This window comes from Mesocricetus auratus, unplaced genomic scaffold, assembly GCF_017639785.1.
Source record: "Mesocricetus auratus isolate SY011 unplaced genomic scaffold, BCM_Maur_2.0 Super-Scaffold_100025, whole genome shotgun sequence".
Classification (NCBI taxonomy): Eukaryota; Metazoa; Chordata; class Mammalia; order Rodentia; family Cricetidae; genus Mesocricetus; species Mesocricetus auratus.
In genome coordinates, this window is record NW_024429206.1 from 12,889,343 (window position 1) to 12,904,821 (window position 15,479).

Below are 15,479 nucleotides of genomic sequence, written 5' to 3' on the forward strand. Positions count from 1 at the left end.
TACAGAGTGATTTCCAAGTTGGTCCGAGCTACACAGAGAAACCCTATCCCAAAAAACCTAAATAAATAGATCATAAACAAATAAAGACATTTATTTTGGTTAACTATTTAGGCTGACAAACTCACATTAAGACAGGGAATAGATATACATTTTATCTTTGCTTTTAAATTGTAAAAAAAAAAGTTAAATTTACAGGGATAGGGTTTGCATGAATAATTTTTTTTTTTTTTTTTTTTTTTTTTGGTTTTACGAGACAGAGTTTCTCTGTTTTGGAGGCTGTCGGTCCAGCCTGGCCTCGAACTCACAGAGATCCGCCTGCCTCTGCCTCCCGAGTGCTGGGATTAAAGGCGTGCGCCACCAACGCCCGGCATGAATAATTTATTATAACAAGTCTCTGGTGACTCCATGCACTAAACTTTTTTCTTCTTCTTTTTTTCCTGAGACAGGGCTTCTCTGTGGTTTTGGAGGCTGCCCTGGAATTAGCTCTTGTAGACCAGACTGATCTCGAACTCACAGAGATCTGCCTGCCTCTGCCTCCCGAATGCTAGGTCTGAAGGTGTGCACCACCACTGCCTGGGTTGCACTAAACTTTCTTAATAGTTGTGTATGATGCATAATAGAAATGTGACATTGAAGCGATCACTTATGTCTTCTTTGTGTTTAGGGTTCCCTTAGAAAGAGATAACTCAGAAGAATTTCTAAAACGGGAGGCAAGGGCAAACCAGCTAGCAGAGGAAATTGAATCCAGTGCTCAGTACAAAGCTCGTGTGGCCCTTGAGAATGATGACCGGAGTGAAGAAGAAAAATACACAGCGGTCCAGAGAAACTGCAGTGAGCGGGAGGGACATGGCACAAGTACTAGGTATGTAAAGGGACCCACAGTGCAGCGTGTTGGACACATTGAAGGGCTGTGAGAAAATGGCATGTAACTGTTTCCTCTTTCATGAAGATTAGGTAGGCAGTGCTGATGGGTTTGGTTAAGATTCTGTTAGAGAAAAGATTGTGGTGATCTTGATAGGATCTTTTGGAATTCAGCTCCCTAGACTCAAGTGTTGAAGACATGATGACCCAGCCCAGACCCCGAGGATCAGAATAGTGGATAGTGACCTGGTGGCACTGCACTGTGGTGTGCAGGGTGAAAGTCTGTTCAGAGTACTGGGGATATCTGGAGTGAACGCACTGGGATTGCATGTGAAGTAAAGAGCCTCACCACAATAATGGGCCCTGTTTGCCACAGACCCTGTAAGAGTCTGGCTTCTTCAGGCGAAGGCTGAGACCCAGGGTCAGTATTTGTATGCCATGGTGGCAGGTGACAGAAGCATTGTGTGCCATAGTTGGAGAGTGGCTTGTGGGTAACAGCAAGGGACAAACATGATCTGAGTCAGAGTCCTCTCTGTGCGACTCTGTGCTTCTGAGAGAAAGTGGTTAACTGCTAGACTGACTTGCTGTAGGAAGGCTGGAAACCAGGAAGGCTTGAGCCTTACTTGGAAATTTAGCTTTTACTGATGCTTGTTCTTAGAGCACGTGAACTAAAAACAGTGTGAAATGAACTTGAGGGGAGAAATGATTGATGCAGGGTTGAGTGCATTTGCAGGACTTGTATGTCTCTCGTTTATTCATAAACATCTTGTTGAACATCTGCTACATTGTGGGTAAAAGCACAAGCTGCATCCTGTCTTCAGGGTTTCACAGCTGACTTTTGTGATTTTTCTATTCACCATGGAGTGTCAGGGAGGATGAGAGTGAGCACAGCTTGCTAAACTGTTGGTGGGAAGAGATACAGTGTCATGAGGCGGTGTGGAGGCAACTGAGCCTTGTGTGAGAAAAACTCTCCTACCTAGTGTACCATTAAGTGTTCTGTCAGCCCTGTAGTTTTTAGCATAAATGATTTAGAGGTTCTCTTGTTTCCAGGGAAAATAAATATATTCCTCCTGGACAAAGAAACAGAGAAGTCATATCCTGGGGAAGTGGGAGACAGAGCTCACCCCGGATGGGCCAGCCTGGACCAGGCTCCATGCCTTCAAGAGCTGCTTCTCACACCTCAGACTTCAACCTGAACTCTGGTTCAGACCAAAGAGTAGTTAATGGAGGCAAGTATTTTGACCAGATTTGTTAATGTTATTGATAAAATATAGAGATATCTAAGTATTTAAGTTTACATATTGGATAGGAATGTGCATGCCATTTTTGAATTTTGTGGAGCAGTTTTTAATATAACTGAGTTTTGTTTTGTGGCTATCAGATAGTATGACATCGTGTATGTCCTTGGCACATTTAGAGGGACACCGGGGTCGAGCTGTGGCATATCTCTCCTACTCATTTGGCCTAAAAACATTCGACATACAAATTGGAAACTCTTGAGGTTCTCAGTTTTAAAAAACTGTGGTTAATAAAACTATAGGCATAGTTCATGTGGAAGACACCCCAGTAAATGCAGATTGTTTTTATTAACTGATGGATTTCCATTCTGTTCACGACAGGGAAGATCTTAGGGTAATTTATGAGCAAGAGTCGTGAATAAAATCATGCTGAAGATACAGTACAGAACCTTTGGTTTCTAAGGGTAGATGTTAGCATGTAGCAGCTTGGATCTCTAGTAGGAAGGCACTTTTTGTAGTGTCTTCTGTTAGGTGAATACAGATTATAGATGTTAATAGAAATCTGGTAGACAGAACAGCCGAAATGAATTATATGGCAATATTGTGATTGACAGCAATAGTGTGTTGTTACTCAGGGAAAAGAATGAGCAGCCAATTTCAGGTGTTGAAGTTTAGAACGGTGCAAACTAGATGAGGAGGCAGAGGGATGCCCAGTGTAGGCTACATTGGGAATTTGAGACCAGGCTGGGTCATATGAATCCTTATCTTGAAGGAAGGGAGGAGAGGAATTTCAGGTGTGTAAAAATGGGGAACTAACTTTCTAGTTTCATTTGTTTTTGCTGAGTCTTTTCTTCAGGATTCCTCTCCAAGTAAACTCTTTTTTCTACTAGTAATGGTGGTGGAAATTTCTTTGCTCACCAATATTTTCATTTGTTTATGAACAGAATTTTCAAGTTAAAAACTTGAAGGTGGCAGAAAAGTGTGTGATACTCTAGCGTTTGGAGTCCTCTGGAGAGGAGCCCTGGACTATTGGCTAAGCACCAGGGAAATGGCCACAATGCCTGACCTGTTGTGGGGACCTGTGCTCTGCAGTTTGCAATTCTTCACATTGGTACAGCAGGCACTTTCTAGTGGGTTGAAATGAGATTTGTTTTATAAAAGCACCCAGTGCTGTTACTCCAGCACTCTAGAAAACAGTAGTAAGTTCTCATTTCTACCTGAATGGGAGTTGGTTAGTGATGCGTAGGTTCAAATGTAGACCTGATGAGCATCTCAGGTGAACGCAAGGAAACAGCTTTTATAATGACTTCAGTAGCTGCTGTTTCTTTTTATTGTTCAGAGCTAAAACCAGTGAAGGAGATGCCCTTCCTGAGCAGGAGTGACTGTATTTACTGAGGGAAGTTATCTGTGTGTGTAATGTTCTCTTCACAAGTGGTGGCTGACAGCAGCTGAAGAAGTGGGCCTACTAGGCAGGGTCTTGACTGTCTTCAGTAGTATGTGTAGATCTAATTAACCCTTTGGGAACGTGGATTCATTTAAACAGATTTAATTTTAAGGAGGTTAAAGTAAAATGTGAATCTGTGTCAGTTAAGTTATGCTAAAACTTATCACAAATCAAATGACTGTCCTCAAAGGGTTAAAATGTACAAGAAATCATTTTTGTCATTTTACTTTTTTTTTCTGTTTACTTTTTCCCTCATTTTTTTCTTTAGTTTTTATACTTTCCTTCATATCATTTGTTCTGTCAGGTGTTCCCTGGCCATCGCCTTGCCCATCTCCTTCCTCTCGCCCACCTTCTCGCTACCAGTCAGGTCCCAACTCTCTTCCACCTCGGGCAGCCACCCCTACACGGCCGCCCTCCAGGCCCCCCTCGAGGCCATCCAGACCCCCGTCTCACCCCTCTGCTCATGGTTCTCCAGCTCCTGCCTCTACTGTGCCTAAACGCATGTCTTCAGAAGGTACAATACCACGATTTGTTCATGCTTTTTGTTTGTCTTTGTTTAACTCTTTTGTGAGTTTATGATTACAAAATAGTTTCCTCTTCATTATTTAATAGCCTATAATTTCTGTGTTTTAACTTGAGTTTATAAAAACTATTTCTATTAACCTTTTGTTCACTAGAGTGAAACTTAAGTGCCCTGTGTAAAGCTCCGCACTGTCCTGATATAAAGATGGGGTCTGATCTGTCTGTAATGGTGATCCTTTGCAGCCCAGGAGAATCACAGCCCAGCACAGTAATAGTGGTGACCCGGGCATGGGTGGATAGGGCACTGCCACATTCCAGCACCCTGCCATGTGCCAGTGAACCTTCCTGTTGGCCAAAGGCACAGTGCTATTTTGGGGTCCTTTGTGATCCATGATATTCCTTATAGTGGCTTTGTATGTCTACCCTCAGGTAACAATAGTTAGAGTATCTGAGGAACTGTAAATTTAATTGGATAGTTTTTTTAAAAATTAGTTTTGCACTATTGTTATGTGACAGGCTACTTTAATGGGGGGAGGCCTTTATCTAAAATTTATTGTTTAAAAAACAGGTATAAATTTGAGGCTTTTTTGTCTTTTTTTGCTCTTGTCAAAATTGTATTTGGTGTTGAATTCACCATTGTTGCATGTCATACACTTTGAATGGTGGTATATGCCTGGGACATAGGCAAGGGAATTGCCAAGAGTGAGGTCAGTTTGATTTTTCATGAGTACTAAGCCAGCCAGGAATATATGGTGAGACCCTGTCCCAGCCACCTCAATATCCCGCATTCTGATTAATGCCATTTGTAAGTTAAAAAAAAAAAAAGCCTTTGTTCTAAATGGCAATGTCCTTTGAGTTCAGAATATTTCTATAAATGTCCTAATCAGATTGTCTTGGTAAAGTCATGATAAATCTAGCTGATCAAGACTGATAAACTTTCCTGAGGAATCTGCTTGGGTGTAAATTATATTGGCTACTTTTAAATTTTCACCCAAGCAGAAGGGATCTTCATGGCTGAAGATTGTAATGTTACAAAGACAAATTTCACTGACTTTTAATGGGTGCCTCTCATAGTGGTCCCTAGCAGCAACATAGAACTCTCTTGCTGACCATTGGGGTAAATGTGTTTTTTCTATGAGAATGCCTTAGATAAAGAGCTGTGAGCATAAGTGAACTGTGCGCGTCGAATTGTAGTCAGACAGGGGAGAGCTGCTCCTGAACTGCCCACAAAGAATGTTCTACATTGTTCTGGGGTACTGGTACCTTTAGTGAAAGCCCCAACAGTACACTGGCGAGGTGGCTCTGGCTAAAGGTCCTTGCCATGCAAGCCTGAAGACCAGAGTTTAGTCTTTAGAACCCATGTATAGATGGAAAGAGACAACTGATCCCACAAAGTTGGCTTCTCACACATGCCATGGCACATACAAGCACCCCCCCCATACCATACATATAAAGTAATATTTGATAAATTAAGAAATAAAGTCCTGACATTAGTAACCATTTTCTCAGAGATGATGCCTGACTATGTTCCCACTGAGAACAAAGAGCATGTGTTAGGAGCTATACTTACACTCTGAGAAAGGTATTTCTGTGCTTGTGTTTTTACTCAATGGTTTGGTACTACACAGCTGACGGCTGTAGACACAGCCATCCATAATTGCTAGCAGAATCAGTGATGGAGTGTCAATAGTGCAAATTTCTGCCAGATGTCCTTCATAAGCCATGATTTGTAAACTTGATGATTTGTGGCAAAAAACTGAGGTTTCTGTTTAAGAATCCACACACACACACACACACACACACACACACACACACACACACAAAGGATATAGCTCAGAGATAGAATGTTGGCCTCGCAAGTATGGGGGTCTCATTTTGGAAGTAGTAAAATCGGGTAGAAAGGTAAAGTAAGAATATCTTATCGTGCAACTAATTCCTATCAAAACTTTATTACAACTTATTCTGTAGCTTATACAGTGTTATGCTGTGTTGTTTGATTCATCTCCAATCAATCAACTTTATCTCTGCCATGCCTTAAAAATAAAGGGAAATAAGGCTGGGAAGGTAGGTCAGCTGTATAAGAGCTTCTGCCTTTCCAGAGGACCTGAGTTCGGTTCCCAGCACACCCTCACACAGACACATACACAATATAGTCAAAAGTAAAAATAAACCTGAAAAGGGGGAAATAAAATATATTTATGTAATTGACATCCCACAAGATAATTCTTAGTGTGGCCAAAAATCAGAACAGCGTGGCTCTATTTATCTATTTAATTATCTGTGTATCTATCTATCTATCTATTCATTTATTTTAACCAATGAAAATTTGTTCGGGAAGAAAGAGTATATATCTGTATTTAGCAAAAAAGCAGTAAGGTGAAGACTGCAGGACTTCACGACGTCTATCGTGTCTTCCTCAGGCCCTCCAAGGATGTCTCCAAAGGCGCAGCGGCACCCTAGGAATCACAGAGTCTCTGCTGGGAGAGGCTCCATATCTAGCGGCCTAGAATTTGTATCCCACAACCCCCCAAGTGAAGCAGCTGCTCCTCCAGTGGCAAGGACCAGTCCTGCAGGGGGAACGTGGTCTTCAGTGGTCAGTGGGGGTAGGTATGACACTGTGACAGTGCTAATTTTGTCATTATAGTACATGTTCAATAGGGTTGAGCTAAAGATCTGAGAGGAAGTACAGAGTTGCATTAAATATGGTGGCCTAAGTAGGAGTTGCCAGTTATAAAATATCTCAGATACTCTTGACACTAGTTGAAAGAATTGTCCCATTATTCTGGTAACTCTGTCCCTGCATTCAGTTTGTAAACATGTTTAGACTTCTTATCGAAGCGTGTTTCCATGGCATCTGTGTGTGGAGTAAACAGATACTCACCTTGTGATCTTCAAGTCTACACAATAAGAAGTTCCTCTTTTACAGGAGTAGCCTGAGAAGATGCTGACTGTCAGTAGCTGTTAATGATCAGGGTCCTACTTTGAGCAGGTTGAATTAGGCCCAATCTGCTGCGTTGTTGTGTAGGTCAGTCTTCAGTGTTTCTTCCCAGAACTGCAGAACTAGAGCCTGTGCCCTCTTTTTTGGTTTTTTGAGACAGGGTTTCTCTGTATTGCTTTGGAGCCTGTCCTGGCACTTAACTCTGTAGACCATGATGGCCTTGAACTCACAGAGATCCCCGCTTGCCTCTGCCTCCCGAGTGCTGGGATTAAAGGCGTGCACCACCACCACCCAGCTGCTTCCCTCCCTCCCTCCCTCCCTCCCTCCCTCCCTCCCTCTTTTTCTTGAAAAGACAGTTTCTCTGTGTAGCTTTGGAGTCTGTCCTGGAACTAGCTCTGGTAAACCAGGCTGACTTTTAACTCAGAGAGATAAACCTGTATCTGCCTCCTGAGTGCTGGGATTAAAGGCATGTGCCACCAACTCCTGGCCATCATTACTTTTCTTAATTACCCAATAGACCTTTGCCAGAAAGAGGTCTTTAAGCTTAAACAAAAGTCCAGTACTGTTAACATCTTTTTTTTTCTACACCCTTGTATAGTGCAATCGTAGTAGTTGCCCTGTAAATTCCTTTGTGCTGTTTCCCTTGACCTTCTTAACTGAATATTAGAAAAAAAGTAGAAGGTGAGAAAAGAGTCTTGAAGTGTTCTACTCCTTTGGCATAAGTTGGATGGTCTAGAATTGAGTTTGAGGATTGAAACCTTATTAGAAGTAAAAGAAGAGTGACAGATGCTAGAAATACACTGAGAATCATGTTACAGGATTGTTCTCTACACTAATTGGACAAGTTAAACTAGTGAACACTTTTCCTTCTTTTTTTTTTTTTTTTTTTTTTTTGTGGCTTTTTCGAGACAGGGTTTCTCTGTGGCTTTGGAGGCTGTCCTGGAACTTGCTTGGTAGTCCAGGCTGGTCTCGAACTCACAGAGATCCGCCTGTCTCTGCCTCCCGAGTGCTGGGATTAAAGGCGTGCGCCACCAACGCCTGGCTTGTGAACACTTTTCCTTCTATGATGCTTGTGACTTCACAAAGAAAAGTCACTAAAGTGATGCAAATTGAACCATTTTCATTAAGCCCTTGAGTCTGAACTGTGCAAATAGGTTTTTAATGGACAGTTATTTTGAAGTCATTCATTCATTCTGTGTTAGAGACCACTTTAAGCTAATCGTGTCCTAATTTCCTTCAGCACTGGCACAGGATCTTCGTGTTGTGAGAAAAAGCACATAGGCTGGCAGCAAGCTATCCAAGGGGTTTTGCTTACTGTGTTGAAGGAAATAGACAAGTGTGGTAGGGATCTCTCTCACACCTTAAAAAGTAACTTAATACTCTGATGCATTTATATTTTATTACCCATAGTGTAATTTGGCTTGCCATTGAACCTTGCTGTTGAGCTTTAATCAAAATACTTCAAAGTTAACACATTTAATTAGGAGGGAAAACCACAGCTGCACTTCAATATTGGTAATTTCTGTCATATTTCTGAGAATTTAATGAGTATCTTTTTGCTTCTAGTTCCAAGGTTATCTCCCAAAACTCACAGACCCAGGTCTCCCAGGCAGAACAGTATTGGAAACACTCCCAGTGGGCCTGTGCTTGCTTCTCCCCAAGCTGGCATCATCCCTACTGAAGCAGTTTCCATGCCTGTTCCAGCTGCATCTCCTACTCCTGCCAGCCCTGCATCCAACAGAGCTCTGACACCATCTATTGAGGGTATGAAATGAAGATCTTTCCTATTGTAACACTGTATGACCAAGAGCTATATTAGGAATATACATTGGTGTTTTTGTGGAAGCAAGTTAGCTGTGTGTAATGTTTCTATTCTGTGTGTATTATTTAATGTATCAGACAGAGGTTCTGAACTGCTCTGGTGTGACATGCAGGGAAGAACCTCTATTTAAGTGAAAATTTTTTCCCTCAAATCAGAAAATTAGAAGCGTTTGGTGTTTCTCATGTTATTTTCCTAACTTGTCTGATGATGTTTCCTTCTAGCTAAAGATTCCAGGCTTCAAGACCAGAGACAGAGCTCTCCTGCAAGGAATAAGGAAAATATTAAAGCAAGTGAAACATCACCCAGCTTTCCAAAAGCTGACAGCAGAGGTTAGAGTTTGTTAAAGTTCTTAGGCATAATTAAGAAGTAGAACAGTGTTTATCTAACTAATTTCATGTTCCATACTGAGTGCCCTCCTTCTAAAATCTGTTTATGTGCTAGTAAATAGCAAGCAGAATGGATATTTGAAGTTGTTAGTGTTCTTGGGTTGATAGGTCTGTTCTCATTTCTTACTTATCTTCCTTCCCCCACTTGGGAGTAAAGGCATTAAAGGAGTGTGCTACCATACCTGGCATCTGTTCTCATTTCTTATATCTCATACTAACAGTTTTAAGTTTAAGGTCAGAAATAATTTGGAATCTAACAAGTTTTGGTTTTACAGGTATGTCACCAGTTGTTTCTGAACATAGAAAACAGATTGATGATTTGAAGAAGTTTAAGAATGATTTTAGGGTAAGTTCCCTATCGACTGATTGATTAGAATTGAAAAAAGAAAATAGTGATTTATTTTTAATATGACCAGTTCATAAAAATACATTTTACACACACACACAGAGAGAGAGAGAGAGAGAACATTTTAATTTTTTTAATCATATGAGTATGGGGATAGTGGGTATGCCTAGTGTCCTTGGAGACCAGAAGAGGCAATGGATTGCCTGGAAATGGAGTTGCCGGTGGTCATGAATCACCATTTAGGTGCTGGGAACTGAACCCAGGTCCTCTGGAGAAACAGCTAGTGCTCTTAACAGTTAATATATTTTTCTAGCCCACTGGATTTATTTTAAGAGAGGGAATGTCTGTCTATCTGTAAGTGGGTATGTGCATGTAAGTTCAGGTGCCCTCTAAGGCCAGAAGAGGTTGTCCTCACTTGGAACTGGGGTAAAGGTGATGGTGAGATGCCTGATGTCGGTATTAGAAATTGAACTTGGATCTTTTGAAAGAGCAGTACGCACTGTCAACTACCAAGCCACTTCTCTAGCCCCTTGATAATTATTTTTTGTTTTATTTTTTTCCAAACAGAGTTTCTCTGTATAACAGCTCTGGCTGTCCTGGAACAAGCTCTGCCTCTGCCTCCTGAGTTCTGGGACACAAGGTGTGCGCCACCACTGCCCAGCTCAGTTATTCTTTTTTTTCTTTGTTTTGTTTTGGTTTGGTTTTTGGTTTTTCAAGAGACAGGGTTTCTCTGTGTAGCTTTGGAGGCAGTCCTGAAACTCGCTCTGTAGACCAGGCTGGCCTGGAACAGAGATCCACCTGCCTCTGCCTAAAGGAGTGTGCCACCAATGCCTGGCTCAATTATTCTTAAAGATGTATTCTTAAAGATCTCTTGTAAGTGCAGTAACTCAAAAATCACAAGATTTTTTTTCCCCAAGGCTGCAGGTCATAAATGAGAAGATGCTATCTTACATTGCAAGCCAGCACACTAGAGCTCACTGCTGTGGTGTCTGTCTGAGAGACTGGCTCAGTAGGTTTGTAGTTGAAAGTAGGGGTATGTCAGTACTGGTGTGTGCATGGAAGGTATAATGCACTTGGTGTCCTGAGCTAGTTCAGATTCCACTGTGCTAGCAAGTACAGTAATTGTGTAAGATTCATTCACTTGTTCATTCATGTTGTTGGTGCTGAGGATTGAACCCAGGGCTGCAACCACTATGTTCCTCTATACCCAGCCCCTAAGATGAGAGTCTTCCAGTAATGTAATTCCTTCCTGTAATTGCTTCTTACCCTAATTCAAACTTTCCTGGTGTATGCAGAGCCCTTAGTGACTTTCATTCTTCTACACAAAACTTACAGAAACCAAGTTACATTTCAAAATAACTTTTATCCTTTGAAAGTTCTATCCAGTTGGTTTTTATTATTAGCTGTGTATGTGTATCTGTCTGTGTGCTGGATAATGCACTTGCCCCTGAAGGTCATGGGTGTGAAAATCTGTTATAGCTGGTTGAGAGCTGCCTGGTGTGGGTATTCGGAGACACACTCTAATGCTCTAAACCACTGAGCAGCCATCCCTCCAGCCCCACTAAATTTTAGTCTTTAGAGATGGACTAGTTTACATTCCCACCAGCATTATGTGCTTTTGTTCCTTCCTTCTGAGACAGAATCTCCGTAGTCCAGAATGACACAAAACTCCAAACAGTTCTGCCTCTGCCTCCCAAGTTCTGAAATTGCAATCATGAGCCACCATGCCCATATAATACAAGTTAAGGGTTGGGACATGGTCTCTCTACATAGCCCTGCTGTCCTGGAACTCACTATGTAGACTAAGCTGGCCTAGAATTTACAAACCTGCCTCTGCTTTCTCAGTGCTGGGATTATGCTCAGCCCAGTTCATAATTAAAACTCTTGAGTCTTGGTTACTTGTTGCTAAAGTTGTGTTATATATCATTCTGTTATTGATGCCTTAAAAAGCCATATTCTGAGATACATGGCCTTTACTTCCAGCATTCAGGAACAGAGGAAGGCAGATCTCAGTGAGTTTGAGGCCAACCTGGTCTACATAATGAGTTCCAGAACAACTAGGGCTATGTAGAGACAACCAGTCTTTAAAAAAAAAAAAAAGGCCATGTTCTGAAAAACAATGCAAAGTCTATTCAAGCATTTCGTTATCTTAAGATACTGCTTTGCTTATACTCAAGGGAAATTATTTCTTTTATTTAGTTACAGCCAAGTTCTACATCCGATTCTATGGATCAACTTCTAAGCAAAAATAGAGAGGGAGAAAAGTCACGAGATTTGATGAAAGATAAAATTGAAGCAAGTGCTAAGGATGCTTTCGTTGACAACAGTAGCAGCAACTGTACCAGTGGCAGCAGCAAGACCAACAGCCCCAGTATCTCCCCTTCTGTGCTGAGTAACACAGAGCATAAGAGGGGACCTGAGGTCACATCCCAAGGGGTGCAGACTTCCAGCCCAGCCTGCAAACAAGAGAAGGATGACCGAGAAGAGAAAAAAGACGCAGCTGAGTGAGTAAACTGGGTTTAGCACATCCTCTATCCAAATAAATCTTGCTTTAAGGGATTTTCCCTTCCCATTCAGAGTTGTCTGCATGCTGACAAAGCTTTCAAAGTACCTGTTACTAAGAGCTGGTTTAATAAATCCTAGCTGAATTCAGTCATTGAATTCTTAGCATTTTTCCCATTCTAATTTGTACCCAACTTTGAGGGGTAAGAAAAGCTTCTTCTGTAGAGACACAGAGGTTCAAAGTGAAAGTTGGAAAGCCCTGTTTTAGGACTCTAGTTGTGCCTAACCTTGCTGCCTGCAGGACTGTTTGCTGGTCCAAGTGAGAAAGGGAGTACAGTATTGATACCCATACTTGCAAAGCACTTTCTGTGAGAAACAAATGTTATTTAGTATGCACATCTTTATACATCTTACTTCTGTGCCTCTGGCATATTAAAGCAATTTAATAAACTAGTGGGCTTTTTGTGTTCTGGATAGCAAACAACCTAATTGTATTTGAACTTGAGTAACTGTTTGCTTTTTATGTACAGTTAAAAAATTATTAGCAATGGTTTTGCCCAAGGCCTGTAATTAAAAATCCTGACACAGTTAAAGTTACTGATGTGTCACACATGGTGACACGGGCCTTGTTGGCACAGCAGTTGGGAAGGTGAAGCAGTGGATCCCAAGTTTGAGGTCAGCCTGGGCTGCATTGGAAAGCCCTGTTTTTCAGAACAATACTTAGAAATACTGTGAATTCCATATAGTAGGCATTGGAGTTTTCTTAAAAAGGTTTATTTATGTGTGAATATTTTGCTTCCATGTCCATTTGAACACATCACATGCTTGTGGTATCATAAGAGACCAGAAGACATTGTCAAATGTTTTGGAACTAGAGTTACAGATGGATGACTTAAACCCAAGTTCCGTGGAAGGGCAGCCTTTTTCTCACAGCCCCGTTAGATGTGCTTCTTTTTTTAAAGGGGTTTTTGTGTGGGGTTACTGCCTTTTCAGTTGGAATACTCCTTGATTGCCTTCGAGGGTATGGTTTCAGTTTGTTCTTGTTCCAGCAGTGTCTGTCAGACTGAGCAGCAAATGTGTGTCACTGAGGGAGACTGACAGCACTGCACAGTGTCCTTAATATCCCCCCCCCCGACAGGGTTTCTCTGTAGCTTTGGAGGCTGTCCTGGAACTAGCTCTTGTAGACTAGGCTGGTTTTGAACTCACCTGCCTCTGCCTCCCGAGTACTTGCTGGGATTAAAGGCGTATGCCACCAACACCCGACCCAGAGTCCTTAATCTTAACTATGTCAGTAATCCTGGGGAACCTAACCAGTGTGGCAGAGTTGAAGAAAACATGGATTCCATGCAGGTTTCACTGGCTGTTTTTCTCTTTCCTCACTTAGGCAAGTTAGGAAGTCAACATTGAATCCCAATGCAAAGGAGTTCAACCCTCGTTCCTTTTCTCAGGTAAGTTTATGGCCATTTATAGGTCATCTCTGAAGAGAATTCATTTTGATCAGTCATGGTTTTTCTTCTGTGTTCCCATCTAACTTAACTGTGGGATACTGTGACAGATTGTTTTTCCTCGTGGGTTGTCACTGTGTGCTGTGCAGCCATTAGGACGGTGAATGGGAAGAACAGTTTACAAATTAGTGAGGCTGCTAGGCTCAAAGATGCCTGTTATCCCACTCATTTCCTTAGGGAGGTGTAGTAGATCATGCCTGTCATTCCAGCAGCCAGGATCCTGGGGCCAAAGGATGATGAGTTTGGCTACTGTGGGCCACACGGTGAGATCCTTTTTAAAAACACAAAAATGAAAAGAGGAATGAAAAATGGATAGACCTTTTTTGGTTCCTTGTAAAAGGGACATGATGCACATACCTTTAATCCCAGCACGTGGATCTCTGAGTTCAAGGCCAGCCTGACCTAAAGAATAAATTCCAAAAGAGCCAGGCCTACACAGAGAAACCCTGTCTCAAAAAACATAAAATAAAAATGTGTGTATATATACATATACACACCCACGCATACAGATAGAGAAGAGGTAGTGATAGTTCTGAGGAATATACCAAGTCTATGCTTACGCCAATTTCTCTACGACTGAGCTATGTCTACAACCTACGTTTTCCTTTTTTTATCCCTTGGATATCGAATCAGCTTCCTACATGGTAGATTCTAGGTATTTTATTTTATCTTTTGAATAAAAGTTGCTAGTTAGAAACAAATCAATAGAAAGAATGGGGAAATTGCTCTAAAGATTGCATTCATAGTTATTTTTCACTGTGAAATAGTTGAATTTTATTTTATTATTTTTTTTTTTCTTTTTTAAGCCAAAGCCTTCTACTACCCCAACGTCACCCCGGCCACAAGCACAACCAAGCCCATCAATGGTGGGTCATCAGCAGCCAGCTCCAGTGTACACACAACCTGTTTGTTTTGCACCAAATATGATGTATCCAGTCCCAGTGAGCCCAGGCGTGCAAGTGAGTCCCACGGGTTGGAATTTGCTGGACCACCATAGTTTGTGTTTAGCATAAGTATCCAAGAGTTGTACTAAGTAGACACCTGATGGCAGATAGGGCTACAGAGAGGGGGCAGTGGGTAAGGATTTGGTAATATTATTAGCATTTAAAGCTGAGTCTTAATATTAATTTACAGAAAAATGACTTGCATTTACTATAAACCAAAATTGGTTTTTTCAGTTTTAAGTATTATTTTAATTTTGGATAACTCATAAGGAGTCAAGAAAAAACAGACCAGATCACATTAAAAGACAGCGATAGTAGAATACATTATTATATGAATCTAATGATATGTTTTCAATCCCTTCAAGCCTTTATATCCAATTCCTATGACGCCCATGCCGGTGAACCAAGCCAAGACATATAGAGCAGGTAAAGGTGAGAATAACCCTGCCTGTGCTTGCTTTAGTCTGCATGCTGCATGTATTAAGAACCAATGTGCAAAGAATAGCTGGCTTCTTGGGGGGGGCAGGGTTCATGACAGGGTTTCTCTGTGTAACAGTCCTGGCTGTCCTGAAAGTAGTTCTCTACTCCAGTCTGGCTTTGAACTTACAGAGATCACCTGCTTATGCCTCCCGAGTGCTAGGGTTAAAGGTGCCCACCACTAATTCCCGACTTCTGTGAGTTTCTGCCTGAAACTCAAAGAGTGTGTGTTTACTTTTGATGGCCAATCTGAGCATCCAGATGACTCTTGTTTTTAAAGACACTGTTTCTCTGTAGGTTTGCAGGCTGCCCTGAAACTCAGTAGACCAGGCTGGCCGTGAACTCACAGAAATTCACCTGTCTGCCTCCTGAGTGCTTCAGATAACTTTTTGATAGCAGGAATTGCGTAGTAATTGTGTAAAAAAAATTTTGTGTGTGTGTGTGTGTGTGTGTTTGCACACGCAGAGGTTAAAGGAACCCTGTAGGAGTTCTAC

The 15,479-nt window shown here is 41.6% G+C and overlaps 1 protein-coding gene across 9 annotated transcripts in view; it reads left to right on the forward strand.

Moving 5' to 3' along the window:
* Nucleotides 1-15,479, forward strand: part of Atxn2 (ataxin 2) — an 85,261-nt gene that overhangs the window by 48,835 nt on the left and 20,947 nt on the right. For 3 of the 9 annotated variants that reach the window (XM_040731395.1, XM_040731393.1, XM_040731394.1), the window contains exons 8-18: nucleotides 665-862; nucleotides 1,912-2,090; nucleotides 3,812-4,057; nucleotides 6,486-6,668; nucleotides 8,570-8,767; nucleotides 9,047-9,154; nucleotides 9,487-9,557; nucleotides 11,757-12,061; nucleotides 13,444-13,507; nucleotides 14,371-14,523; nucleotides 14,874-14,940. In XM_040731395.1, the coding sequence (XP_040587329.1) occupies nucleotides 665-862; nucleotides 1,912-2,090; nucleotides 3,812-4,057; nucleotides 6,486-6,668; nucleotides 8,570-8,767; nucleotides 9,047-9,154; nucleotides 9,487-9,557; nucleotides 11,757-12,061; nucleotides 13,444-13,507; nucleotides 14,371-14,523; nucleotides 14,874-14,940 (1,772 nt within the window). The remainder of the gene's footprint in view (nucleotides 1-664; nucleotides 863-1,911; nucleotides 2,091-3,811; nucleotides 4,058-6,485; nucleotides 6,669-8,569; nucleotides 8,768-9,046; nucleotides 9,155-9,486; nucleotides 9,558-11,756; nucleotides 12,062-13,443; nucleotides 13,508-14,370; nucleotides 14,524-14,873; nucleotides 14,941-15,479) is intronic. The other 6 variants (XM_040731400.1, XM_040731397.1, XM_040731398.1 and 3 more) reach the window with 4 other exon arrangements.